The sequence below is a fragment of the Echinops telfairi genome, unplaced genomic scaffold (assembly GCF_000313985.2).
Source record: "Echinops telfairi isolate 266 unplaced genomic scaffold, ASM31398v2 ScPeMD7_23;HRSCAF=83, whole genome shotgun sequence".
In the NCBI taxonomy this organism is placed as follows: Eukaryota; Metazoa; Chordata; class Mammalia; order Afrosoricida; family Tenrecidae; genus Echinops; species Echinops telfairi.
The window spans coordinates 80702639-80729971 of NW_022103920.1; the positions used below are offsets into that span (position 1 = coordinate 80702639).

The following is a 27333-nucleotide window of genomic DNA, read 5'->3' on the forward strand; positions in this document are numbered from 1 at the left end:
GTGTCATCAGATGCTTTATTTGTTTATTTACTTTAGATTTTTTTCAAAGAATGGTGGTTATATATTTAATAGATGGTAAGTAATTAAAAGGAATTTTAGAGATTTTGTGGTTTTGTTCTGTCAATTCTAGATAACTTTTTTGTTTTTTTCGGGACAAAATTTCATTTATTTGTAATTAGAAATACATATTTCACAATATATAAGTACGTATTGTTTTTGTGATTAATCACTATACTTTAATTATGATCAATTTGTAACAATGAAAATACATACTGCGTATCAGATATTTATAGTACACAGTTATGAAGTAGCAACGAAAATAATTTTATGGTTGGGGGTTACCACAACATATGAGGAACTGTATTAAAGGGTCGTGGCATTATGAAGACTTAGAACCACTGTTAAAGGTAGGAACAATTATAATTTTTTTATTTTATTAAACTCTGCTGATTTTAACCTTCACCATTTACTCATAGACCCGATAGGACAGGGTAGAACTGTCCCTGTGAATTTCCAAGACTTCTCCCAGCAAACGAGCCAATTCCAACTCACACAACTCTATCTAGGATGGAATTGAACCACCCTTGGGCTTCTAAAAATGTGATTCTTTATGGGACTAGAAAGCCTCATTTTCTCCCTTGGAGTGGCTGGTGGTTTTGTAGTACTAAGCCTTTGGTTAGCAGCCCAGTGAGTAACCTACTACAGGAGCAAGTCATGCAAATTTCTAGGGATAACTAAACTCCTTGAGGGACTGAGTGGTCTTCAGGACTTAAGACTAGAGCCCTTAAGACCAGGGGACATGGAGGTCAATCCGCATTACAAAGGCTATAAAGACCATGGTCTTTGTAGTACCATGGTGAGTAGTGACTGGCCATCTAAGATTTTTTTAAATCAGCGAGATTTTTCAATCAATGAGATTAAAAATCAGTGAGATTTTTTAAATCGCACTGCCATTGAGTTGGTTCTGAAGCTGAATACTATTGGTCTCTTTCTTGAGCAAAGAAGAATGAAGAAAATCAAAGCCCCAAAACTTGAGTCAAAAGGACTAGCAGACCACCAGAACCACAGCCTCCATTCGCTTTAGACCAGAGAAACCAGCTACTACTAAAGCCCTCTATCAGCATTGTAGAGTTGATTATGGCAGACATAGTGGGGTTAGAGTTTAACACCTGATCATTTGACCTTCCTTTTTGACCCTTCATAAAGTTGTTTCGGCTTTTCATACTTTGCTTTCTTTTTGACTGAGCTTTTTCTTTATTTTATTCTATCTTGTTTTGTTTCTTGTTTGTTTGTTTGTTTTTGGTATGGTTTTCTGTATATAAAATCCAGGATAGGCAAATCTATAGCGACAGTAACTGCATTAATAATTACCTAGGTGCATGACAGGAAGGTTTGGAGGAATGGGGAATTAACAACAGTGAGTAAGAAAGAAGAAAATGTTCTGTCACTGATTGTGGTAATGATTGCACAGCTCTCTTTAATATGGCTGAATGATTGAGTGTGAAAACAAACAAACAAAACCCTCTTGGATCACAAGTGGGATAAAAATACATGAAAAATTCAAAATCATAAAGATTAGGTTCCTGGCCTGATAGAGATGGTTGGAATCCTGAAACTACAGCTTTTAGAAATGCTTTAATCTTGGAATTGGACTCATTCCTGGAGATCAACTTTCAGCCAAATTACAGGCCTAGAAAGTGAACAATACTATCTGAGCAATGTGCTTCTCTAAACAATCAACCATGGGTGGCCAAATGGGCAGCGTTGGCTCCAAAACAGTGCTCTGCAGGCAAGAAGGGGCAGGAAAATGGGTGACGGGAACCAGGGAACCCAGGGCGTAGTGGGAGGAGTAATGTTACATTGAGAGGATTGTAACCAATGTCACAAAAACAATGTGCAGAAATTTTCAAATGGGAAACTAGTTTGTTCTGTAAACTTTACCCCAAATTACTATCAAATGTCCAAACAATAAAACAAAACCCCCCTCAACTTTCTATTTTAAAAACAAACTTTCATACATTCAATGTAAAAAAAAGTGAAAAGATATCCTGTAGAATAGGAAAAATATATAAAGAATTTCTCTAATTCAAGAGTGAAAAAACACCAACAAAAAAATTCAATTAAAGAATTGGCAAAGGCCTTGAACAGCCATTTTCAGAGAAGATCTACCAATGCCCCTGTGGTTAGAAGGAGATAGAACCTGGAGAGGATCCCAGGAGTTATAGACAATAACAAAAACTTTTTAAAAAGTACTCTTCTCCCAATAACGGTGTTGCATCCAAGTAATTAGTAACACATATAAAGGTTTGAAGAATGAACATGTTTGTTGAACTGGTCATAAAAAACACTTTAACAAAGGAAGAATATTCATTTTTATATTTGGAAATTTTCAACACACTTCTAAATAACTAATGCATAAAGAGATAATGTCAGGTAAAATTAATCTCATTTAATTCTGTTACGATGTCACCCATTTAATTTCTTATTCGTAGAATTTGCTTTTTCTCATTCCTTTGTTAGGGCTTCCAGTGGTTATCGATTTTGTTGGTCTTTTTGACGAACCAACTTCATGTTTTGTTGATTACTTCTAAAATTAAATTCATTTTGGAATGTGTAATAATGAAAGTTTAATGTAATAACTTGTGAGATACAGATGGAGCAATTATTAAAGGGAAATGTGTAGCCTTAAATGCATATACTGGATAAGAAAAAGGCTGAAGACTAAGGAAGTAAGCATTTGCTCTAAGAAATAAATGAGAAGAAGAGTTTAAAAAAAATATATATAGGTAAAATAAACCAAACTTGACCAATGGTTACCAAAGGTGAAGGAGAAAGGTGTTGCATAGGGTGCGTTTATGTCAATGGTTGTAGACTAATTCGGGAGAAAATATCAATTGAGGCTGTATAGAACGAAGAGCATAATAAATGACACTGAATTATGCAAGTAGAAGTGGAATTGGAGAATGTTCTGTTGTGCATAGTTTTACCACAATTAGAAAATAATAATTACATAAGTAACAATAACTACAAGGAAGAAAATGTTCTAGAATTGACTATAATGACAATTGTACAACTCTTCTTGATATGATTGAAATGTATGACATGTGGGCAATGTGCTAACAAAAAAAGTTTTAAAAATAGAAAATAAAAGAAGCTGCATTTCTGGTATTATGGTAGATTAGATTTAAGCTAATCATCCTGCTGAAAACAAAATCATCTAAATATATATGTGTATGTATATTTTATATGACATTTGCATATTATATGTACATAAATAATACACACACTTTATTATATATGTTAATGTTATGTATAACACATGTACATAGTAAATATCATACATATGCACATATACAAAGCTATATTTAGATGACTTTTTATTGTTTTCAGCAGGATATTTAGCCTAAATCGATCTACTATACCAGATATGTCTTCCCTTTTATTTATTTTTTTTCTCTTTTTTAACATTTTATTAGGGGCTCATACAACTGTTATCCCAATCCATACACACATCAATTGTGTAAAGCGCATTTGTACATCGTTTCTCAAAACATTTTCTCTCCATTTAAACCCCCGACATTAGGTCCTCATTTTTCCCCTCCCTCCCCGCTCCCCCCTCCCGCATGAGCCCTTGATAGTTTATAAATGGGTATTTTGTCATATCTTGCCCTGTCCGACGTCTCCCTTCATCCACTTTTCGGTTGTCTGTCCCCCAGGGAGGAGGTCACACACAGTTCCATGTAATCGGTTCCCTCTTTCCTACCCATTTTCCCTTTACCCTCCCTGTGTACCCGTGTGCCTCCTCTGGTCTAGCCAGACTTGCAAGATAGAATTCGAGTCATGGTAGTGGGAACGGGGAGGAAACCTTTAGGAACTAGAGGAAAGTTGTATTTCTCATCATTGTTACATCGCACCCTGACTGGCTCATCCCCTCTCCGAGACCCCTCTGCAAGGGGATCTCCAAAGCCCTTTTATTTTCTTTGGTCTATTCTCTCTATGTATAAATATAACATGTATATATACATCTATTATAAACCTTAAAAGCATCAGAGTTGTCTAGTTGTATGGAATTACCACATGAACATTTTCAAACATGTATAAAAGTATATAGTATAATGACCGTAACTTTACCCACCACTTATGGATCCAACAACAGTTAAACATTTGAAAGTAATTTGCTTGACATTATGACACTTGACTGCCCAAATAACCACAATAACATTATAATTATTAATAAAATGAAAAGCAATTATCTAATATTATGAAACGTCCACTATGTTTTGGCAAAGACCAAACCAAACCAGGAAGCCAGGAAGGAAGCTGCAGAAGGACAGCCGCTTTGGTCCAGAGGCCAGTAGCCGTTCTAGGCAACGCCAAGCTCTGGTTTGTGTATTAGTCTAATGTCTGGGGGAAACGTGTCAACAAGGCCTGTCCTAGATTTCCTATTGTGAACAATGCTGCCACGAGCATCCATGTGTATATCAAAGTCAATATACTTTTTGCCAACATGTTTAACATCGAAGGACCCACTCTAAATTAAATTCTTAAAAATATATACTTCAGGTGGAAGAGAAAGGGTGAAATATGGGTAATGTGAGGACTAAAGTACAAAGAAAGGGAAAAACCACATTTTTAAAAAATAGCCATCTTCCTTAGTTCTTCCTTTCTTCCTTTTCAGGGAAAACTTAATTGCGGTTTGGGTGAAAGTTTCCAGAGCAAATTGATGCACAGTTTGGTGCCATTAGTTGTAAAGGCAACAGTACCCCTCCATCTTCCTCCCTGGGTTCCCTGTATCATTTGATCCGTCTTCCACCCTTTCCTGCCTCCTGAAGTTTGTTTTTAAGCCAATGCTGCAAGTTTGGTCTCAGACAGTCGATTGTTCTGAGGAGAGTATTCCTCCCTGGTGTAATGATTCACTTCATAGGCCTTTTATGTATTTGGCTGGAAGGTGATCACAGGGAGGGAGTGAAGTTGCAGGTATGAGAGAAATGAAGCGTATCTAAGGGCCATAGGATCAGGGTTTCCAATAGTGTCTATCAGACCAGTAGGGCTAGTCTTTTGATGACTTGAATATTGCTCTGTGTTTTTATCCACTCCATCCAGGACCTTGTATTGTGATAACTGATCAGAGAGATCATTAGTAATAACTGGGTACCATCTAGTTCTTCTGGCCTAAGGGTCATGCAGGCTGTGGTTCTGGGTCCATTAGCCCTATGAACTGATTTTTTTTTAAGTCTTTGATTTTATTGACTCTTCTTTTCGACAGACAGGAAGAGATCAATAATCTTATTTTAGACTAACACTGTCTTTATAAACTTCATTATGCCAACTGACCGAGATGAGGTCTGAGACTATGGCCCTAAACCCTGATGCCCAGTGCCTCAGCCCCTCAATGTGTTCGGTTTGGGGATAAGATGTTTGCAAGGCTCTGACCACTGTATGCTCTCGCATATACCCGGATGTATTTGCAGCACATATAAGCACATATGAAGAAATAGCCTTTGCCAAGCCTATGTATGATACTCTCCCATATTCCATCCCACACCTGCTCAGCATAATTATGTACCTAAGAATTTACTCATAAATTACTGTCTCTTACTACTGTTATTGCAGATTATGTATGTAATAATATTTTCCACTGTTGCCTTTTATTTTCTTGTACCTCCCAGTGTCTTTCTTTGCCTTGATCCTGTTCTGCTGACCTCCCCTTTATTCTATACTGCCTTTCTGTTCCCCCTAGGTATTAGATGGTGAGTGTGGCTGTTAGATTTTATGTCAACTTGACCCTGTGGAGTGTGTAGGGATGGAGTCCAACCTATTAATCAGGTTATAGCCTGATGTTGCCTCCTTGGAGAAGTGGTAATTTTCTTATAAGAAAGACAATGTGAAATTCTCTTCTTCTCTTTGGTGCTTGCCCTTCCTGCTTGCTGGGACTCTATGTCTGCCTCCATGGGTGGCCCCGTGTTCCCGACCTTGGACCCATGTGACTCTGCACCCACTAGCCTGTGATTACCCAGCATACTGCTTTATCTTTCTGTATCTATCTTTTGACAGTTTGGTACTGCTAATATTCTTCAGCAGCACCATAATTCAAAGCTAGCTATTCTTCGGTCTTCCTTATTTGATGTACAATATGAGGAAACTGAGCATATCATGGCTTGGGTCAAGTTCACCTTAGTCCTCAAAGTAACATCTTTTTCAACACTTTAAAGAGATCTCTTCTAGCAGATTTACCCAATGCAATTGTGTCATTTGATCGCTTGACTGAGGTTCCATGAGCATTGATTGTGGATTCAAGCAAGACGAAATTCTTGACTTCAACCATTTTTCTGTTTATCATGATGTTACCTACTTGTCCAATTGTGAGAATTTTATAGCTTTGATAGCCCATAGGGGATAAACTTTGTTCTATAGAGCTGCTATGAGTTGGAATCAACTTGAAGGTAGTGAGTGTTTGAGCACATGGCACAAAGAAGCCCCTGTAGTGTAATGGTTCCGCACTTGGCCACTAACAGAAAGCTTAGCTGTTTGAACACAGCAACCACTGGCTAGGAGAATGGTGTTGCAGTCTGCTTCTCCAAAGATTACAGCCATAGAAACATTGTGGAACAGTTCTATTATGTTCTGTAGGGTCAGAAGGGATACAGAATAAACTCAACAGCAATTAGCTAAAATTAAAAAAAAATTAAATACCACAAGTTGATGACAGTTACGTTGTCTCCAGGAGGTGCTTAGTTGCCAAATGATAATTTGAACCTACCTAGTGGCGGAGGAGAGCTGGTGGCATAGTGGTTACCGATCGATCCGTGATCTGCATGGTTGGCAGTTCAAAACCACCAGCATTTCCTTCAGAGAAAGAATGGGCTTTCTACTCCTGTAACTCCAGTCACTGAGTCAGCATTGACTCGATGGCAGTGAATTTGGGTTTTGAGAATGAGAAGGCCTGACTCTCTGCTTCCAGAAAGATGAACACAAAATATAACCAAGCAACCCTGTGGAGCAGTTCAACTTCACGTGAAGTCACAGCATGGACTCCATGACAGCAGGTTACAGGTTACTGACGATGCCCAGGGAGCCAGACTGTTTTTCAAGGCTCCATTCCAAAGAAATGATAGATTTTCCCACCCCCATCAAGGTTATTAACGATCCCTGGAGGTTCTGGGCATTAAGCTTTGGGCTGCCAGTGGAAAGCGGTTCAAACCAACCCGTTGCTCTGCAGAAGAAAGATCGAAGTTAACGTGATCCCATAAAGACTTAGTTTTAGGAGTCCTATGTAGGGTGCTACGGCCCCCACCCCCGGTCACTAACAAATTATATCCAAGTCCCTGGTTGGCACAAATGGCTAATCCTTCAACTGGACCTCAACTGACAAGCTTAAGACAGATTGTGGCCAAGTTACTCATTGCATAGTAATTCAACAAAATAGATAGGTTGGGCTGCCAATAGCAAGTCCAGCAGTTCAAATGCACCAGCTGCTCTGCCGGAGAAAGACAAGGTTTTCTACTCCCCATAAAGAGTTACAGTTTCTGAGATGATGACGTGGGGAACAGGACACTAACCCAGCCAGGGAGAGAGTATTGGTTGTGTTCCCACAGAATTGGAATGTGCATATAGACCCCACCACGATGCATCAAACCAGGAAGACAACCTAACACGTGGAGGAATCCACAAAAAGACTGGACTGTATGTAGGGCCAGCCCCAACCAGAACCAGCCTGACCCCACCATGGAAGGGTGTGCCACAGAGAATGACAATGGAACTTCTGGGGGGCGGGAAGGAACCGACTACCGTACTCAGAAGGAAGCTGAAGCAAATGAAGGGGGAGGAAGGGAGCGGAGCACACCCTGGGCCACCAAGCCCTGAGGACAACAGCCCCTCTCAGAGCAGCCAATACACAGATGGCCGGCCCCAATACGAGACAGGACATCCTGTAGTGACCCATAGCCCTACATGGGACAACACTGGAGACACAGTGTGGGATGTGTGACCGCACTGACCCCATCACACCAAGGCAAAACACTAAGGCGTGCAACAGAACAGCAAGGGGAGCAGAAAAAGGAAGTCCCGAGGGAGTACCAAAAATAGACTTTGGGGTCAGGGTGTGGCACCCCATCAGACCCAACCGGAAAACACCCCTAAAGTCATCAAACAGACTTTGAACTATTTACAGGCTTTTCTTTTTTATTTTGTTTGTCATTGGCTTTTTTTTGGGGGGGGGTTGTTGCGTCATCGCCTTGTTTTTCTGTGTCACTTTGACGCTGTCGAGTTTTTATGTGCATATTATTATCTCTGCAGGTCTATCTACTTATATTTCAAGAGATGCTAACGTGAAAAGAAAGAAGCCATTTCTTGCATGACTCCTACTTTGCACTTCTTGACATCACTTCTAAAGGAGAAAGGCCAGTTCCGGATCAGGGGCAGGAGAGGTGCAAGGTTAATAGTGGACCATAGCTCCAGTGAGGTTCTGTGCCTCCGCGCGGGCGATTTCCAGCCTGGCCAATCCCGAGGCGGATGAGGCAGGGGGCGCGGCCTCGCTCGGAGTAGGCCGGGACTAGGGCCGAAGTGGGCGTGGTCCGACGCTGAAGGGGCGGGGCGAAGCCGGTTCTGCCCCGCCGGTGTGAGCTGGCGCGCAGGGCCGGCCGGAGGCGCGGGGCGCAGGCGCGACCCCCTCCCCGGCGGCGCATGGAGCGGCTGGCGTTGCCCGCCGGCGGCGCGGAGGCCGTGGAAGAGTACTTGGAGTACCGACGGTGAGTGGGCGGCGGCTTGGTGCGGGGAGACCCAGGCTGCCCCGCCACGCCCCGACGTCTGGCCGGAGGAGCAGCGAGCCCCTGAAATCCGTGCCCGGGCTGTCGGGGCAGGTTTCATTAAGTCCAGCCTGGCGTTTCCGTCCTTACACACTGGGCGGCGCGCAGGTTTTCCGGAGGTCCGACCTGCTTCCTTCGGAGAGGGACTATGGAGTGTGGATCGGGGTGCCGGCGGGGCCGTTCTTCGGAGGGAGTGCAGGGCCGGTCCCCGGGCTGGTGCTCGTTAGCCGCCGGCAGGCTCGGGTCCGAGACGGCGCCGTTCGCGGATTCTGGCGGCCCGGGACCCGCCTCCGGCCGATGCACCTGCAGCGACGTGTTTGATCTGCCTCCTGAGAAAGCTGGGCCCTGGGCCGTGATGGTGCCCGTGCTGGCGGGAGCGGGCCGGCCACGGCCGCAGCCCGGAAACCTAGCCCGGGTGGCCGCTCGCGTGCTTCTCCCTGCTCTCCCCACGTCACCCCGGCGTCTAGGCAGACGCTGACTACATGCAGCCCTCTCGCTGCTCCCCTGGCGTAGGACGGGGTACCCCCCCCACCCCCGCCAACCAGAATTGTTTTTCAAAGCTATGTATTTATTTTTTTACAAGACAACCTTATGACCTTCAAAGTACTCTCCATTACGCTTAGTACATGTGTCAAATCTGCAATTCCACTCTTGGAAACATCTTTCAAACTCGTCTGTTTGGATGGCTGACAGCATCACCCTCGTTTTTTCCTTCACCTGTGTCGTCAAATTGCTGTCCTTTCATGTCTCTCTTCATTCGAGGAAACAAAAAAGTCGCCACGAGCGAGGTCAGGTGAATAAGGTGTGTGGGGCAAGAGAGGCATGTAGGGTTTTTTTTTGCCAAAAACTTGCGCACTGAGATGGCTTCGTGAGCAAGTGCATTGTCGTGGTGGCAAACCAGTCCCGCATCTGCCACAAATCAGGCCTTTTTTGTTGCACATTGTGTTACGCAATCTTTTCAGAACCTCAAAATCAGTGGTTCTCAACCTGTGGGTCGAGACCCCTTTGGGGGTTGAACAACTCTTTCACAGGGGTTGCCCAATTCATAGCAGTAGTAAAATTACAGTTATGAAGTAGGAATGAAAATAATTTTATGGTTGGGGGTCACCACATGAACTGTATGAAAGGGTCGCGTTATTTTCGTCCATTTGGGAAGTTGACAGACATCCAGAACGAGGTTTTCATCCATCGACATTTCACCTCTTTTGAAATGTGGAAACCACTCGTCCACTTGAGTTTTCCATAGCGCTGCCCTTGTGAGTTGTGGTCAACAACACAACAGTTCCTGCGCAGTTTTCCAGAGCAGGAAACAAAATGCCACAGCTGCACGCTATTCTCTTAAATCCGCCATCCCCAAAAACGAGGTTCAAGGGAAACTACTTTTGTGAAAAAATCACTGTGACAGAGAGAGCCCCAGGCAATACCACTGGGTGCAGTGACTCAGAACGAGCTGCTCAACGCTTCTCGAGTGGGAAGAATGCATATTATGAAAGCTCAGCTCTGCCCAGCGCAATTCTGGTTTTTTTTTTGGGGGGGGGGTACCCCTTGTAGTTTGGGACCCTCCTTAACTGCCTACAATTTCAGAATCAGAAATGTGAGGTTTAAGGATAGGAGTTTAATGGAATATTTCCCATCCGTTGCCTCAATGGAATTAGGTAACACTGAGATTTCTGGCAGTTTCCACCTAGCCCTCAGCCTGGGCAGAACTGGTCCCTTAGTAGCCAAGGAACAAGCTGCTGGGCCCTCAAATGGACTGATAATCTAAGTATTTAAATATGTGGATTATGGGCCTCCACTTGTAGTCGAAAGCTTGGCCCAGAATATGTTAAGGAAGAGCCTGGTGAAAAGTGACTTTGGCAAACGTAAGTAACCGGGAGCCCTTCTCTATGGAAGTGACAAGGCGAGGGGGCATTTGGATGTGGGCTGGGGTTGTGTCGACTCACAGATGTAGTTAGGGGCTCCCTGGCCAAGGTTGGGGTCAGTTAATAGGGTCGCTCAGAGTCAGAGTCTGTTCCATAGCAACAGCTTGGTTGTGTCCACTGTATGGATTTTTGTACTTTTTTGCAAACTTTTTTTAAAGAAAGAAAATGCTAGAACTTTTGGCAATTTATACTCCAACTTTTAATGGGTAAAATGAGTTTTTGTGCTTCAGAATCAAAGGAGAAATTGACACGAATACCTGATCATTCTTGAACATGTTTTAGTAGTAAACTTATCAGTAAAGCCAGATGCTATGCATTCATTGACTCTCTTTTAATCTTTATGTGCTCATCAACAGTTTCATTACCTGTGTGTCATTTGGCTATTATGTGCCTAAAGTAAAAGAAGGGGGTCCTGGTGGTGCTATGCATAAGGCATTGACTGTAACTGTAATTGGGGTGGTGGTGTTGTTCTAGCCCATCAGATGTTGTGTGGGAGGTAGACGAGGCCGGCTGCTCCTGTGAATTGTACAGCCTGGGAAACTCCTTATGGGTCCCCTCTGAGTTGGCATCGACTTGATGGAAAATGAAGATGAAAGTCAGTGCTGCCTTTCCTTTGACTCCCAAACCCAACCCAACCCAACCCAACCCAACCCAACCCAGCCCAACCCAACCCAAACCACCCTCCCTGCCATCGAGTCCATTCTGACTCGTCACGCCCCTGTAAGACAGAGTAGAACTGCTCCTATGGCTTTCCAAGACTCATTCTTCACTGGAGTAGAAAGTCTCACTTTCTCCCATGGAGCGGCTAGTGGTTTAGAATGTCTGACCTCGAGGTTAGCAGCCCAACACATAACCGCTATGCCACCAGGGCTCCATAGATAGGCACCCTAAATCGTCAGAGGTCAGCTCCCAGGAATGATCTCTTGTAAACTGATTTCGATCATTCATCATCTGACTGTAGATTAATTTTAGAGTTCAGTATTATAACCTGGAAAGTACAAGTAAACGCCCGGGCTTAAGAGAAGTATTTTGTTATTGTTGTAGAATTGTTGGCGAGGATGATGGAGGGAAACTTCTTACTCCTGAAGAATATGAAGAATACAAACGAAAAGTTTTACCTACGCGCTTACAGAACCGATTATATGTGAGCTGGCGCTCACCGACTGGAATGGATTGTAAACTTGTGGGCCCAGAGACTCTGTGTTTTTGTACACATAGGTAAGATACTTGGTTGATAAGTTTCTTATCATTAGAAATTTAAAAATGATATCAGAGCCTATCTTCTTTTTATAAACAGCATGGCTTGTGATGATTGAGAAACTTTAGGCCTCTATCTGCTATCCTGGGAGCCTTGGTGGTGCAGTGAATTAAGTGTTGGACTGCCAGTGGAAAGGTTGTCAGCTCGAACTCACCAGCTGCTCCAAAGGAGAAAGATGAGGCTTTCTACTCCCCTCAAGATGTCTCAGAAACCCACAGGCGGTTCTGCTCTGTTGCTATTGAGTTGGAATTGAGTCATTGGCTGTGCCTTATACTTTAAAAAATGGCTATTGGCACCTTTTTTAAAAAAACGAAAGTATGTGCATGCTGCTTTTTAATCATGTTGATCACGCTCCAATCAAAGCATGTTGAAGGAGAGGTTTGCATGTGCTGTGTGATCTCCTTTGCATTTACCTTCTACCACAGGCTGTAGTTGTAAACCTCAAAGTGGACAAGCTGCTTCGCAGAAAAATCACTAAACCGCTCACTTATGTTCAGGTAACAGCTCTCATGTCCTGTTCCAGAGGAATGATTAGAGGGGAACTGTTCCATTCTCCCAGCGGTTTCTGGACTTCTTCCTCAAGGCTCTTTGTGTCGTTGCTGTTTACACACTTTGAGTTTGCCTGAGGTTGTCAGGCCGTTGCTAGGATGAGTAATGTTTTGGATAAATTGACGTTAAAGCTCCGTTGAGGAAAGGGGTTGGAGGAATGGATAATGAGGATATGTTGAAATATTTAAGAATTGAAGAGGAGTTTGGAAAATTTTTGATAGTTTTGCAATTTAATTTTGTATAAATTTAGTGCCATTCCCTTTATATATGTATAATTTATACCCAAGCCCCAAATTTAACTCACTGCCATTAAGTTGAATGAGACTCACAATGAACCCACAGGACAGAGTAGAACTGCTCTGAAGGTTTCCTAGGCTACATCTGTCTCCCGGGGAGCAGCTGGTGGTTTAGAACCACTGACTTTTGGTTAACAACCAAGTGCTTCAAACACTGCACTGTCAGGGCTCCTTCAGCATAGAATTAAAACATAAGCTAACCAAATCCCGATATAGGGATTCCAAGCCTGTAAATCCTCATGGGAGCAGATAGTCTCATGTTTCTCCTGCAGAGCAGTGGATGGGTTTAAACTACCGACCTTGTAGTTAACTAGTCCATCGCTTATCCCACAGTGCCACCATGTATAGAATAAACTCAGCCTAGAATAACCTCCCATCAAGTCAATCCTGGCTCATAGCGACCCTATAGGACAGAGTAGACCAGCTCCCTTGGGTTTCTAAGACTATACTTTTTTTTTGGAGGAAACAGTCTCTTCTTTCTCCCGCAGAGCTTCTGATCAGTGTGTAATGGACTGTGTCACGAGAGCTCCTCAGCAGAGAATAGCAAACTCACCACCACTGAGTTATTTCTAACTCAGCAACCTTGAGGACGGAACAGAACTACTCCCTGTGGGGCTCCAGACTGTCAGAGTTTACCAGAGTAGATAGAAAGCCTTGCTTTTCTCCTGCACACGCGTGTGGTGTATGTGAAAATCCTCTGACTCATCAACTGACCTAGAAGTTGTGCTGTAATCCAAGAGTGCACCATCAACACATCAACAGCAGTGTGGTTAAAAGCTTTCAGAGCTTTTTGTGTTTGGAATTTTTATAACTGCAGTCCACCCGTTTCATAACCTAAATCCGACTCTCCATTGTCAGAGGGATCAAGATTACCTGGAGACCAATACTTTTGAGAATCATTTGCCACTTGCCACTTTCTACGTGTGTACAAGGAGTCTCATTTCACTTCCTACCTGGACACGAGAAGTCTTATACACGAGCAAGCTTCAAAAAGTTCACAGAGAAGTTCCATTACTTTTCCTTTTTTTTCTTTTTCATCAACTTTCGAGGCTCTGGTTCCTCTCTGTTGTCGTTGTTGCCATGGAGTTGGTTGTGACGCATAGGGACCCTTTGCACAATAGAAGGAAACACTGCCCAGTCCTGCACCATCCTCTCAGTGGGTGTTATGTCAGTGTCCAATTGTCACACTTGTCTGTTAGGCTGTTGTACTGTTTTGGCTTGCGTGTAATCTGATGCTGGAAGCTTTGTCACTGGTATTTAACATATCAGCAGAGTCACCCAAAGTGAACAGGTTTCAGCAGAGCTTGCTGACTAAGAACAGACTGCGAAGAAGGACTAGGCTGCCCACTTCTGAGGAATTAGCCACTGGAACCTATGAATAGCATTGAAAAAGGCCTCGATTGTGATTACAAGTAGACAAATGAGACATGTACCCTTGTACTTCAGCTCTACTTGCTATGTGTGTTCTCCTAGAAAATGTTGATGTTCAGTGTTCTTGCTGAGGATTTGTTTATGAATGTAATCCTGCACAGCTAGGCAGAACCTCATTTACTCCAGAAACAAACTTCACTTGCTCTTTCTTACCTACTGACCCTTCGTTTCCACCTGCAGCTCTGTAAGGTGGAGGCTCTTTCAGTTTACTACTGTCCTCTTTTGTAATTGTGCATCTTCTAAGTGGGGACAGGACCCTTATTTTAGTTATCGTCTCTATAGATTTCACCTATCCTGGGTTTCATATACAGAAAAACATAGAAAAATGCATACCACAGTGTCAAGAAGGCTACCAACAGTCAAGAAGGCTACCAACAGTGACAAAATACAACAGAGACAACCCCCCCCACCAAAAAAACCCACAGAAAATATTATAAACCAGATCAAGCACACAGTGTATTAAAAAGGGAAAACAAGTGACATGGTTTTAACAGTAAAACACTATTTTTGACACCTGCCTAGTATTCCAACTGGTAGTGGGGTTCGGCCTGTGTTTCCTGGAGTTGTGAAGAAGCCTCTGAGGTGTGCCCTGTTGGAAAGTTAGCTTAGGGGAAGAGAACATTCCAATTTCTGCTCTTTCTTGTGCTTGAATGAAGTTTTCTTTTGTTTATTCTTTATATATTCTATATACTACTATATATATTCTATATACTACTATCTATTCCTCTGACAGGAGCCTTGGTGGGGCAAGCAATGGACTGCTTGCTAACAATAAGGTCAGTGGTTCAATCCCAGCAGGCCACTCTGTGGCAGAAAGAGGAGGCTGGCTGCTCCCGGGAAGATCGACAGCCTCAGGAGCCCTGCACAGGGTCCCTATGAGTCAGGATCAACTCTGGCAGTGGATTGGGTATTTCTCTAACACATGTTGCTATTAGAGGAGTCCGGCCGACTTACTGGTAGCTGGTACACAAGAACAAGAAAACGGAACTAAATAAGTACATAACAAGACTAATATTTACATTTGAGAACTCCCATTCACATTTAACAGGAAAGACAGGATCATTTTTGATAATGCCTACATTGTACTTATATTTCTTCCTTTTAATCTTTTAGGTACAAACAACATCAAACTGACTTTGCAACGATGCCACAGCAGAGGCCCATCAGTCTGCCCTGCCGAGTGACTGGCTGCCAGTGCAGGGCATACCTGTACGTCCCCTTGAACGGCACGCAGCCCATTCGCTGCAGGTGCAAGCACTTCGCTGATCAGCACCATGCTGCAGCCGGCTTTACGTGCACGGCGTGTGAGTTACACTGCTGTCAGCACACAGCACAGTGGTTTTAACGTCTTTAATATCTAAGGTGCCTTTATACCTGTTTGTTGCAGTCACAGTCACTATTACACAACCGAGGAAATGTCGACGCATTGATTTTGTAAAGCTGTATTTGGAAAAATATTTAGAGTTGCTTGGATACTTTTCAGTTCTAATAGTGCAGTGGTTAAGCGGCCGGCTGCTAATGGAGAGGGCTGCAGTTTCCACTCAGCAAATGCTCCACGGGAGAGAAGGCGCAGCAGTCTGTGCCCAGCGCGCCACAGCCTCAGAACTCCAGGGGGCTGTTCTCTGTCCAGTAGGGTCTTTATGACTCAGAGTTGACTCAGTAGCACATAGCAACAAATCTCTCCTATGGGTCGCCCCGCTTACGAACGAGAGCTAGTCCTAGCCGTGTCTTTAAGAATGGGTAGGTGTGCTGGAACAGGAACCATACAGTTCTTATTTAGTCCTATTTTTGTGGAAGCAAAGACTGAAAGCCTTTTCAATGATTTAAAATAAGTGTTTCCCAAAGTGGGAGATACTGCCCCTTGGAGATTAAAGGAGTGATCTAAGGGGACTGCAAAAGCCGACACCCACACTTTATTCTGGATTAAGGGCTGTAGTACAAACGTTTTTAATTTCCAGGGGGTGTGCCAAGGAATTCTTTTTGTGAAAAGGAAGTGGTCGGCCAGATGTGTGGACAAAGGGCAAGTCTGAGTTGTCTGTGAGGTGTTCTTGAGACGCATTCTATGTTATTTTATAATTTGTGGGCAGATTCTTCTATTATGACCTGAAATGTTGGCAGACTATACTACAATACATTTTTGGAACAAATAAAAAAACGTGGTAAACTATGTATCACAGGAAATTGGCTATTTTAATACTTTTTAAGTGTACAATCCAGTGAAATCCATTACATCCACCATGTGTGCAACCATTATCATTACTTCCCAAAGCTTTTCTTTCCCCCAAATAGAAACTCAGTGTCCCTGACGCAGTACCTTCCTCGTCTCCTTCTTCCAGGCCCTGGTAGCCACCAATAAACATTTGTCCCTGCATGTGCCTATTCTAGGCACTTCAAACAAGTGGGATTGTATGCTCTGTCCTGCGGGGTCTGACTTATTGTACTTAGCATGGTTTTACCTCTTTTTACTCCTAAACAACCCACTATGTGCTTTCTGTCTCTATGTGTTTCCTTCCAGTTGGCCCTTTCGGGGGCGTTCAACCATAGGGAGGGCTCTGAGTTTCCTCTTCTCCTGCTCCCCACCCCACCCCACCCCCGGCTGTCCTTGCCAAACCTGCTTCCAACAACGTATCTGACCAGAGGGCCTGCATTTCCTTAGGGGTTAACCCACCTGTTTTAGTTCTAGTTCTTTTTTTTTTTTCCCCCAGTTGTTGTTGTTTGTTTGCTTTAATATATTTTCTGTCACACAGTCCTCTTACTACTTTGTGACTTTGAAAAGGTAGAGTGGGGACTGGGAGTGAGCTCAGGGGCTGGAAGTAAAAGTTGCAGAGGACAGAGCGGAGGGACTCGTCCAGCGGCTTTGGCCAAGACAAGAGTCTTCAGGGAAGCAGCCCCGTACTTCTATTTAAAAAAAAGATGAATTCACTTTACATCTTGATTTCAGGTTCCAAGTGTTCAGGATTTCATAGCTGCTTCACCTGTGCTTGTGGCCAGCCTGCATATACCCATGAGACAGTAGTGGAAACAAAGCAAGAGAGACTGGCGCAGGGAAAACCAGTAGGACGAGATGTTCCGTATGCGGCCATGGGAGGATTAACTGGCTTCAGCTCACTGGCTGACGGCTACATGCGATTAGATGACAGCGGGATTGGTAAGTGACAATATATGAAATATGAAGTGGTCATATTGTTCTTGTGCTGATAGTTGTGAAGTCTTGCATTTCTTTAGCACTTGGTATTCTTGATAACTCCTCCACCCAAGAAGGCGTTCTTCCATTTGATTTTGATTTTTAAAAGTCCTTGTTGGCATTATACAACATTGTCATCAGAGAAAGCTTTAATAGCACACCGAAAGAGATTACTCTTGCCACAATACTTCCAATTCAGATCTCAAGCCCACTATTGGATGATTTTAATTATTATAGCTCCATAGTTGGTTTTGATATCTGATATGGTAAATCCATTCTCTTGTGTTCTTTTCAAGATTATCTGAATATTTTGTGCATTTCTCTTCCAGGAAATTTCCTAACTAGCTTGTAAATTTCATAAACAAATCCCTTTTGTGATTCTCATGGGTGCTCGATTGTGTTAGGCTCATGAAACGTTTACAGAAAGGTCAGTTAACAGTGATGTCATGATTACAGCTCTGCACTGCCAGGTATTGTCCCAAACTTTTTAAAGATTATGATCTCATTTAATCTTTACCACTCTTTGTGAGTTAGGTTCTGTTATTACTGTTTTCATTTCATAGGTAAAGAAACTAAGCAGGGAGGAGGAGTAAGGCAATTTTGTTATTCAGCTACTGCAGGATAGGGTGGGGCTCAACCCAGAGATCACTCTGAGGAGAAGGCATAAGAAAGTTTAAGCAAGGAAACCTCTCCCTCCAGGCCTCTGAAAGGAGGCAGGGAGTTGAAAGTTGAAAGTGAGGCAGGGAGTCCTAAGACGTAGTTATGTGTCCCAATTTGAGATGTAGGGAGGCCAGGAACAGAGGGATTTTTATTCCGTTAGCCATGTTCTTAGATGCTGTCAGTTGGTCCTAACTCAGTGCAACAGAAGGAAACACTGCCTGGTCCGATGCCATCCTCACAATCGTTATTTTTGAGCCCATTGTTGCAGCTGCTGTGCCAGTCCAACTTGTTGAGGAACTTCCCCTTTCCCCTGCCCCTCTGCTTTACCAAGCAGGATGTCTTCTCCAAGGACTCGCCTCTCCAGAAAATACGTCCAAAGTCCACGAGACGAAGTCTCACCATCTTTGCCTCTATGGAGCACTCTGACCATATTTCTTCCAAGTTTGTTCTTTTGGCAGTCCACATTCTTTACATATTCTTTGGCAGCACCATAATGATTCTTCTATAGTCTTTCTTATTCACGTCTTATTTCAACTTTCTTTTTTAAAAAATCATTTTATCGGGGGCTTGTACAACTCTTATCACAATCTATCCATCCATCCATCCATCCATCCATCCATCCATCCATCCATCTATCCATCCATCCATTGTGTCAAATAAATTTGTACATTTGTTGCCATCATCATTTTCAAAACATTTTCCTTCTACTTGAGCCCTTGGTATCAGCTTCTCATTTTCCCCCCTCTTTCCCTCTTGAACCCTTGATAATTTATAATTTTTTTTCATGTCTTACACTGACCAATGCCTTCTGTTGTCCATCACTCTGGGTGGGGGTTATAAGTAGATCATTGTGATCTGTTACCCCTGTCTCCCCCACCTTCCCCTTCCCCTCCTGGTATGGCTACTAACAATATTGGTCCTGAGGGGTTTATCTGTCCTGGATTCCCTGTGCTTCCAGCTCGTATCTGTACCCGTGTACATGCTCTGGTCTATGCAGATTTGTAAGGTAGAATTGGGGTCATGATAGTGGGGGGTGAAGAAGCTTTAAAGAACTAGAGGAAAGTTGAATTAGCAGCCCAATGCCTATCCCAGGGCTCCTTAATGAGTTGGAAGGAATTCATAAGTTCTAACTTCAAGGGGCACTTGGAAGCCAGCTGAGTTGTGAGGCAGAACAAAGCTGGGGGTGAGTCTCTTGGCCTGGGGGGTTAGAATAAGGAAGTGGCAGGCATTCTGGAGGTCTGTAGTTCTAGAAGAAATGTGAGGCTACAGGCCCCATCCAGCTGGGAGAGACCCAATGACAAGTTACACCAGCCTTGAGCATTTGAAGGTGCCGTGCCGTCAGGTAAAGCAAGGTCACCAGTTCAAGCCCATCAGCCATTCCGCGGGAGAACATTGAGACTGTCTGCCCTTGTAAAGATCACAGGTTTGGAAGCCCCAAGTAGGGGCACTCTGAGCTGGAATCATCCCTACACCACTGGGGCGTTTAGCACATTCAGAGAGACCATGCAAGGGCCTCCGTGAACATAAGCTCGCCTCTTCATGCACCGTCTCCTGTGCCACCGTGTGAGAGACTTGCTGGGAAAGGGGAAGGACCCGAGAGGCACAGAGCAAGCAGACGTCCCACACCGCTTACATTATAAGGAAGGCCCACGTGTAAACTGACGAAGACAGAAAGTTCAGCTCCTTCCCTTGACTGGGGGCAGGGGGTTGGCGTGGGGCGGTTTGTGAAGAAGCTAGAGGAGTTATGTTGTCTGCAGCGTCCTTCCTGAGCTCCTGAAGAACAGGTATGGAGCAGTTGGTCGTTGTAGTTGAGGTTGTGGCTATTTCTCCTTTCATTGAAGAAGGGGTTTTCTTCAGTATTTTTCGTGCTTCCCGCTTTTAGATGGTCTCCAGGTAAGTAGCAAGAGTCAAACAACACTTGTTCTACCCTTTTCACCAAGAGGGTTCTTACTCTATGGTCGGCTTTTTTTTTTTGGTAGGGTTAAGATGGGGTGTCTGTCCAGGCATGTAGTAGTTATGTTAGTGAATATTATTTTTTTCTGTGAAAAGGGCCCCAGAAATGTGGCAAGAAATGCAAAACACCTTTAAACCTATTTGCCGTTATCTGACAGATGAGGTGCTAAATGAAATTTTATTTTCTAAAGAGTGAATTTTAATAATAAGGCTGCTGAGAGTATACTTTATTTCATATGTGTAATTAGAGCTTGTTGGTCCCCTAGTACATATAAGTTTACATTAAATTTGTCTCATATCTTGTTCTTCTCAGGCACACCTCCAATTGAATTTTTAGAATCTCCAGTTACAGTCCGGGACCACCCATTTGTAAAAGCATTTCAGGCTTCATCAAGTTCTCCACAAACAAAGTCAACAGATGGTAATGAAGTCCAGGAGATATTTTTGGGTGTAGTAAATAAGAATATAGGTTGAATCATTTTCTAAGCTTCTTTTCTTCCGTTATTGCTTTTTAATATTCAGTCTAATTTCACATGAATCGGAATCAATTTACTTTCTTGTATACTGGCCAGGACTGAGAAAAAATAAGTGACTCAATCTTCTACTGGGAAAATAGGTAATAGGAGAATAATGAAGATTCTGAAAATACAAATAAATTATAATAAATCTTAAAGATTTAAAATCTGGAACAGCCTGTTGGCTTTGTAGCGATGGGATAAGAGAGCCCTCTAGTGGAAAAACTGACTTTATCTTTTGGGCTCTCCAAACCAAACCAACCTCCCCCCCAAACAAAAACCTCAGACTAAACCAAACTCGCGGTCATGTAGTTGATGCCAGCACATAGCGAACCTGTACAGGGCAGAACTACCTGCCCCTGTGCGTTTGTAAAACTGTAAGGTTCAAAGTCTTCATTTAAAGACCCATTTCCTCCCACGGAACAGCGTGTAGGTTTGCACTGCTGACCTTGCGGTCTCACTGTGCCCCTAAGCTGGATGCAGCCAGAGCTCGGGTTGGGCTCAAAGGGGCTGCCACTGAGTGGCTAGCATGATTTAGTAATTTCTAAATTGAGGATGCACAGACACCATTTTTCAATAGTGACATTCTAATTCATTACTTTAGTGAAATAAAAAGAATAAAAACATTGAAAGTACTCGTGCGACTTAGTAGTTTGTAACGTTTTTCAGGCCAAGTGGTATCACTGTTATATAGAGCTTCAATAATTACTAAGGGCATTATCAGACAGAATGACATGGATTCCTAGCTGGTTATAAACTTTAATAGTGAACTCAACAAAGTGTACTCTTACCGGCAGTAGCTTTGTAGAACAGGGGTGTACTGTATAACATTTGGAGCATGTTTGCCAAGGAGAACGACTCATCTTATGATGCCGTTCTGTCTAAGACAGCATCCCATAGTAGCACCAATTGTCCCTTGAGACCATTTCTGGGGGGAAAAAGATGTTATGGCCCAGCAGGAGAAAAATTTTTTTAATAATTTAGATTTTAATAATATAAATATAGTGTGTGTATATAATCTATATAGTTATCAACTATATATGTATTTTTTCCTCCTCTTGTTAGAAGGCACAAGTAGTCAAGTTTCTTCCGTAAGGAGATCTGAAGAGGATGATACGGCTTTCTTTGAAAGACGATACCAAGAAAGGGTGGGTTGTTGTGGAAATCTGCTTATATTATGCATTTGCTTGCAACAAAGATACTGTAGAATGATTACTTTTTGCTCATGGATCATAATTTAAAATCATTTATAAAGTCTTTACTGATAGCTGATCCTAGGATTTAACATTTATTTATAGTCATTCCAACGGGACTAATGGATGATGTCATGTATAGTAACCAAAACCAAAAGCCAACCATTTTGGAAAGAATCTTTTATTTATTTAAATTTCCTAGCACTAATGACACAGTGTTGCACTTAGTAGTATTTTGATCACTGTCTGCTCACTATTTTCTTTTTTTTTTTTAAGTCATTTTATTGGGGGCTCATACAACTCATCACAATCCATATATACATCAATTGTATAAAGCACATTTGTACATTTGTTACACTCATTATTCTTTTTTAAAAAATATTTTATTGAGGGCTCATACAATTCTTATCACAGTCCATACATACATCCATTGAGTCAAGCACATATGTACACCTGTTGCCCTCATCAATCTCAAAACATTTGCCCTCTACTTTAGCCCTCAATATCATTTGCTCATTTTCCCCTCCCTCCCCTTCTCCCCTCCCTCCTGATCCCTTCATAATTCATAAATTATTATAGTTTTGTCATAAGTTACACTGTCCAATGTCTCCCTCCGCCCTTGTCCATCCCCCAGGGAGGAGGCTATACTTAGATTTTTGTAATTGGTTCCCCCTTCTACCCCACATTCCCTTCACCCTCCAGGCCTCGCCCCTCTCACCACTGGTCCTGAAGGAGTCATCTATCCTGGATTCCCTGTGCTCACTATTTTCTTGAGGATAAGAAATCAAGGGACTCCCGTGGTAGGAGAAAATAAATACCTAAATTATTTATTTTAGAAACTGCCATCAAGTCCATTTCGACTCATCGTGCCCCTTTAGGACAGAGAAATGTCTCTGAGTTTCCGACTTTTAAGTCTTTACCTGAGCAGAAGCCTCCTCTTTCTCCTGTGAGTGGCTGGTGGCTTGAACTACTGATCTTGTGGTTAGGAGCCCAGCCCATAATCCACTATGTCTCCAGGGCTCCTTGTGATACACAACAAAAAAACAAAGGGGGAAAAAGAAAAGAAACCGTGCTGTTATTGAGTCATTTCCAACTCACAGAACCAGCTGGCACCGTGGCTTACACATTGGACTGCTAACTGGAAGGTCAGCAGTTTCAAACTACCAGCTGCCTCTTGGAAGAACGATGAGGCTTTCTACTGCTGTAGAAACGTATGGTCTCGGAAACCCACAGGAGCCAGCTCTACTCTGTCCTTTACGGTCACTATGACGTGCCGGCAGTGAGTCTGGTTTTGAGTTTGGTCAGCTGCGTGAAAGTGGGGAGATCAGTAGCCTTCCCGAGAGGAATTCTGTGTCCATGTTGCTTGTATTCTCTGTAATATTGGTAACATTTTGTGTAGGGAAGAATCTGTGTGACTCTGCTTGGATAATCAAAACCTTTGTGGTAACATGGTTTACCATTAATTTTAGATAATACTGAAGTGTCAAATATTGAATATTTTAGGTATTTATTTTCTCCCACCATGGGAGACCCTTGGTTTCTTTTTTCCAAGGAAAAAGTGAGCAGACAGTAATTAAAAGTCTATTAGGTGCAACATTCTGTGCTATTAGTGCCAGGAAATTTAAAGAAAGAAAACAAAGCTTCCTTCTAAAAACAAGCAAGCAAGAAGGTGTTTCGTCCTTAGCCTGTGTTTCCCGGTTGGAATCAACTTCGCAATGGGTTTGGGTTTGGGGTGTGGCTGTTTCAAGTGAACAAAAGCTATTTTGACGTTATTTATTGTTTAGCATCTTTGCTCTTTTTTGATGTTACCAGCAGTCCCTGGATTATGAACAAATTCCATTCTTAAGTCTGTCTTTAAGTTGAATTAGTAGGAAAGTTGGAATAACAGTAGTTAATCAAGTGTTTGTCATAGCATAACATAGTATAACAGTAATATTTGATGATCATTGCAAAGTAGCCCATATGTGTTATTAAGAGTCATTGTATGTATCTCAAAAATTTAATAAACAGGGTTTCTGATGGTTGGTTTGTGTCTTAGGGTTGTATGTAAGGTGGAACTTTTATAACCTGGGGACAGCCTGCATTACAAATCTAGTATTTGGTCTTAAATGTGAGGGGAAAGGCTAACTAGCATTTTTACTGTTTATTAAGTTTCTAGATTTATATATATATATAATTTACACCTTTAGAACAACCCTGAATATATATATATAATTTACACCTTTAGAACAACCCTGAAACCCAGTACACACTGTCATGGAGTCGATTCTGACTCACAGCAACCTCATAGGACAGGGTAGAACTGTTCCAGTGGGTTTCTGAGACTGTAACTCTTTAGAGAAGTAGGAAGCCTCATCTTTCTCCTGGTGGTTTTGAACTGCTGACCTGGTGGTTAGCAGCCCAACACATAATCATTATGCTGCAATCCTGAAAAGTATGTTATTTCTATGGCCTTTTTTCCCCCCCAAATGAGAACATGTCATTAAATCATTTGCTTCAAATAGTTAGTAAATGGTAAAAGTAGGATTCAAAGTCTCTCTGTCTGACTCCAGACTTGATAATCCGCCTTAGAGTCGGGTGTGCTCTTGGATCCTTCAGGTGACCTGTAATTTGCACGATCTGCATGAGTGACAGGAGTGTATGGTTTCTGAATGAGGTTACCGGTCAACTCAAGAGAGAGGAGAAAAATGGGGAGGTGGGGAAGAGACACAGGGGAGATTAGTTTGACTTTATTCACAGTCATCATGTGGATTCTGACTCATAGTGACCTCATAGGACAGAGTAGCTCTGCCTCTGTGGGTTTCAGAGATCAAATCTTTACAAGAGCAGAAACCCACCTTTCTCCAGTGGAGCAGCTGGTAGGTTAGAACTGCTGACCTTCAGTTAGCAGCCCAATGCATGACCCACTGTGACACGAGGGCTCTGATCTGATTTTATTAAGGGAAATTTATTGCTGATAATTTGATGGGATTGGGTAGCCTGGTTTTCACTGGTCCCTTCTGATTTTTGATGCTTTTTCTTGTTCATTGCCAGGTACTTTATTTTCTCCCCTCCCCCTCTTGTAGACCAAGGGAATTTGTGGGTGTGGATGTGAGTGGCAGGGAGAGGCTGATGGGCTGTGTCTTCTGTGGGGGCTGTTGCACATAGAAAGGTTCCGGGTGCGTCTACAAACCTAGAAAGCTGCTGCTAGGGTGTACGTGCTGCTGCTCCACTTCGGCTACACCAGGCGGAGGAGACTTTCAGGGTTCATGGGAAGTGTGATGCCACCATGGTAGGAAATTAGTGGTTTCCTTGAAGTGCTGCAAATGGTTAGTGGATTTGCTGTTGACCAAAAGGTTGGCAGCTTGAATTCGAGTCCACCCAGAGGTGCTTTGGGAGAACGACTGGGCAGGCTACTTCTGAAATTCCAGCCATTGCTGGAGCCCAGTCCTACTCTGGCACCCGTGGGCTTGCCATAAGTGGCAGATGACTTGATGGCAACTGGCTTATCAGGTTTTTAAAAACCGTCCAGGTTCCACAGTGAATTTGGCTGGATGAAAAGTGTTTCATAACCCTGTAGAAATGTGCACAGGTGGATATGAGGTTAGGTGTTTATCATTTTTTTAAAGTTTATTTTTTTATATAAATCATTTTATTAGGGGCTCTTACAGCTCTTATTTTTATTAAACTATCATTTTGTTGGGGGCTCTTACAACTCTCATAACAACCTATACATTAATTGTATCAAGCACATTTGTACATATGTTGCCATCATTTTCAAAATATTTTCTTTCTACTTGAGCCCTGGGTTATGGTTTTTATTTTTTAACTGGGAACTGAAAATAATTTTTTTCTGAAGCAGGATTCATGTTGTTTTTATTAAAGCCTTTCCATAAAGTTGAAATCAAACCATATTTAAAATATGCCTCTTCAGATATCAATTTCTGGCTTTAATATTTAGCAGCTAATAGCTTGTAAATAACTGTACAAAAGTTGTGATATGTGCAACTTTTTTTCTTTAGAAAATGTTTTAAAAATTACTCTTGTCAGTAATAAATATTTTAAATTTGTAGATGAAAATGGAAAAGGCTGCTAAACAGAAGGGAAAAGCACCATTGCCATCAACTTCAAAACCTTCATGAAGATTATGGAGAAATTGAAACTTAACCAGATATAATTTTTCATGTTTATTTAAGTAGAACAGTTAATTTTTCTCTTAAGTAAATTACTTCTTTTTTTGTCTCAAAGTCTCCTTTGGATACTTCCTTAATTTATATAACTTTTGATTTATTAATTTGTATATACTTTTTATCTCTCAAAAATGAGGTTATTTTTATATGAGCCAAAACATGAAAGGATGTAAATATTTTTAATTTAATATAATTTAACTTTTTATGGCAGCTTCAGAAATTAAAGATGTTAGTGAGGGTTCTGAAGAAATATATAAGCATCATTTTTTCATTTAAAAATGGTAAGTTAAAAATCTTTGATTTTGTACTTTAATATTAATCTGTATTTTTAAATAAAAATGTATGTGGTAAAACTATGTAATCATTTTCTAGTGGCTATTGCTGATTTTTAAGTTCTGTTAATTGTGTGAGTATATCACTCTATTGCATACCTCTTGGGTGCTGTTAGGTTCTATTTCAAATGAACCAACTGTTTTGGCTGTGGCTTACTTTTCGTTTCGCATCTTTTCTCTCTTTTGATGCTTGCCCCTCCAAGCATCAACATCCTCCTGACCCATCTGTCTCTCTGGTTCTGCTGTGAAACTCTTCCAAGTGAGTTTCAGATGGCTTCACCTGAGAGTCATTTGGGAACTCATTGCCTTGGCCCACATGACGAGTCCTTCCTTTGCCAGGGATGTTCTCACAGGTGCCTCAGGATGCCCACTGTAAGCCCTCTTCGTCCTACAGGTGCAGCTCCAAAGGGTGGGTGAACTTCTAACCATCTCCAATGGTGGGAGAACCAGTAGATCAAGGCTCCCCATGTTTTCTGCGGGGAAGACAATTCTAAGATGCATTTCAGAAAATCCTGTGGGATTGAGCACAAGTCATCTCGAGTAGTTACACACCCTCAGTGTTTTCTCTCTCCCGGTTCCACTCCCGTGCCCCTCACTTTGATTCCTGCAGATCACTTCCCAAATAAATGACATGTAATAGGGCTGAGGCTCAGCTCTTAGTGAGGGTAAACACGGGTTAGGATGATAGTACTGGGGGTGGGGTGGCACTTTAGAAAGTAAATCCCACTTTAGGAAGGGATTTTGTGACTAGAACACATGCTGGACTGGTGGGAATTTTGACCTATGATGTTAGTTGGCGTCATCTGTGCACAACAGAACGAAACACTGCCTGGTCCTGCGCCATCCTCACAATTGTTCCTGTGCCTGGGCCCATTCATGCAGCCACTGTGTCCATCCGTCCCATCAATGGACTTACTCTTTTTCGCTGCCACTTTACCAAGCATAATGTCCTTCTCCAGGGACTGGTCTCTTCTGACGATATGTCTGAAGGATATAAGAAAAAGTCTTGCCATAGTTGCCTCTAAGAAACACTCTGGCCTTACTTCCAATACACATTGGATTGTCCT

At 42.4% G+C, this 27333-nt stretch overlaps 1 protein-coding gene across 1 annotated transcript; it reads left to right on the plus strand.

Moving 5' to 3' along the window:
* Positions 1-8682: 8682 nt before the first annotated feature.
* On the plus strand, positions 8683-26188 carry FAM221A (family with sequence similarity 221 member A). The gene is made up of 7 exons (XM_004702722.2): positions 8683-8747; positions 11771-11944; positions 15374-15564; positions 17202-17408; positions 20371-20478; positions 21638-21720; positions 25818-26188. The coding sequence occupies exons 1-7, from the start codon at positions 8683-8685 to the stop codon at positions 25884-25886; spliced, it is 897 nt and encodes a 298-aa protein (XP_004702779.1). The 3' UTR covers positions 25887-26188.
* The last annotated feature ends 1145 nt before the right edge of the window (positions 26189-27333 follow it).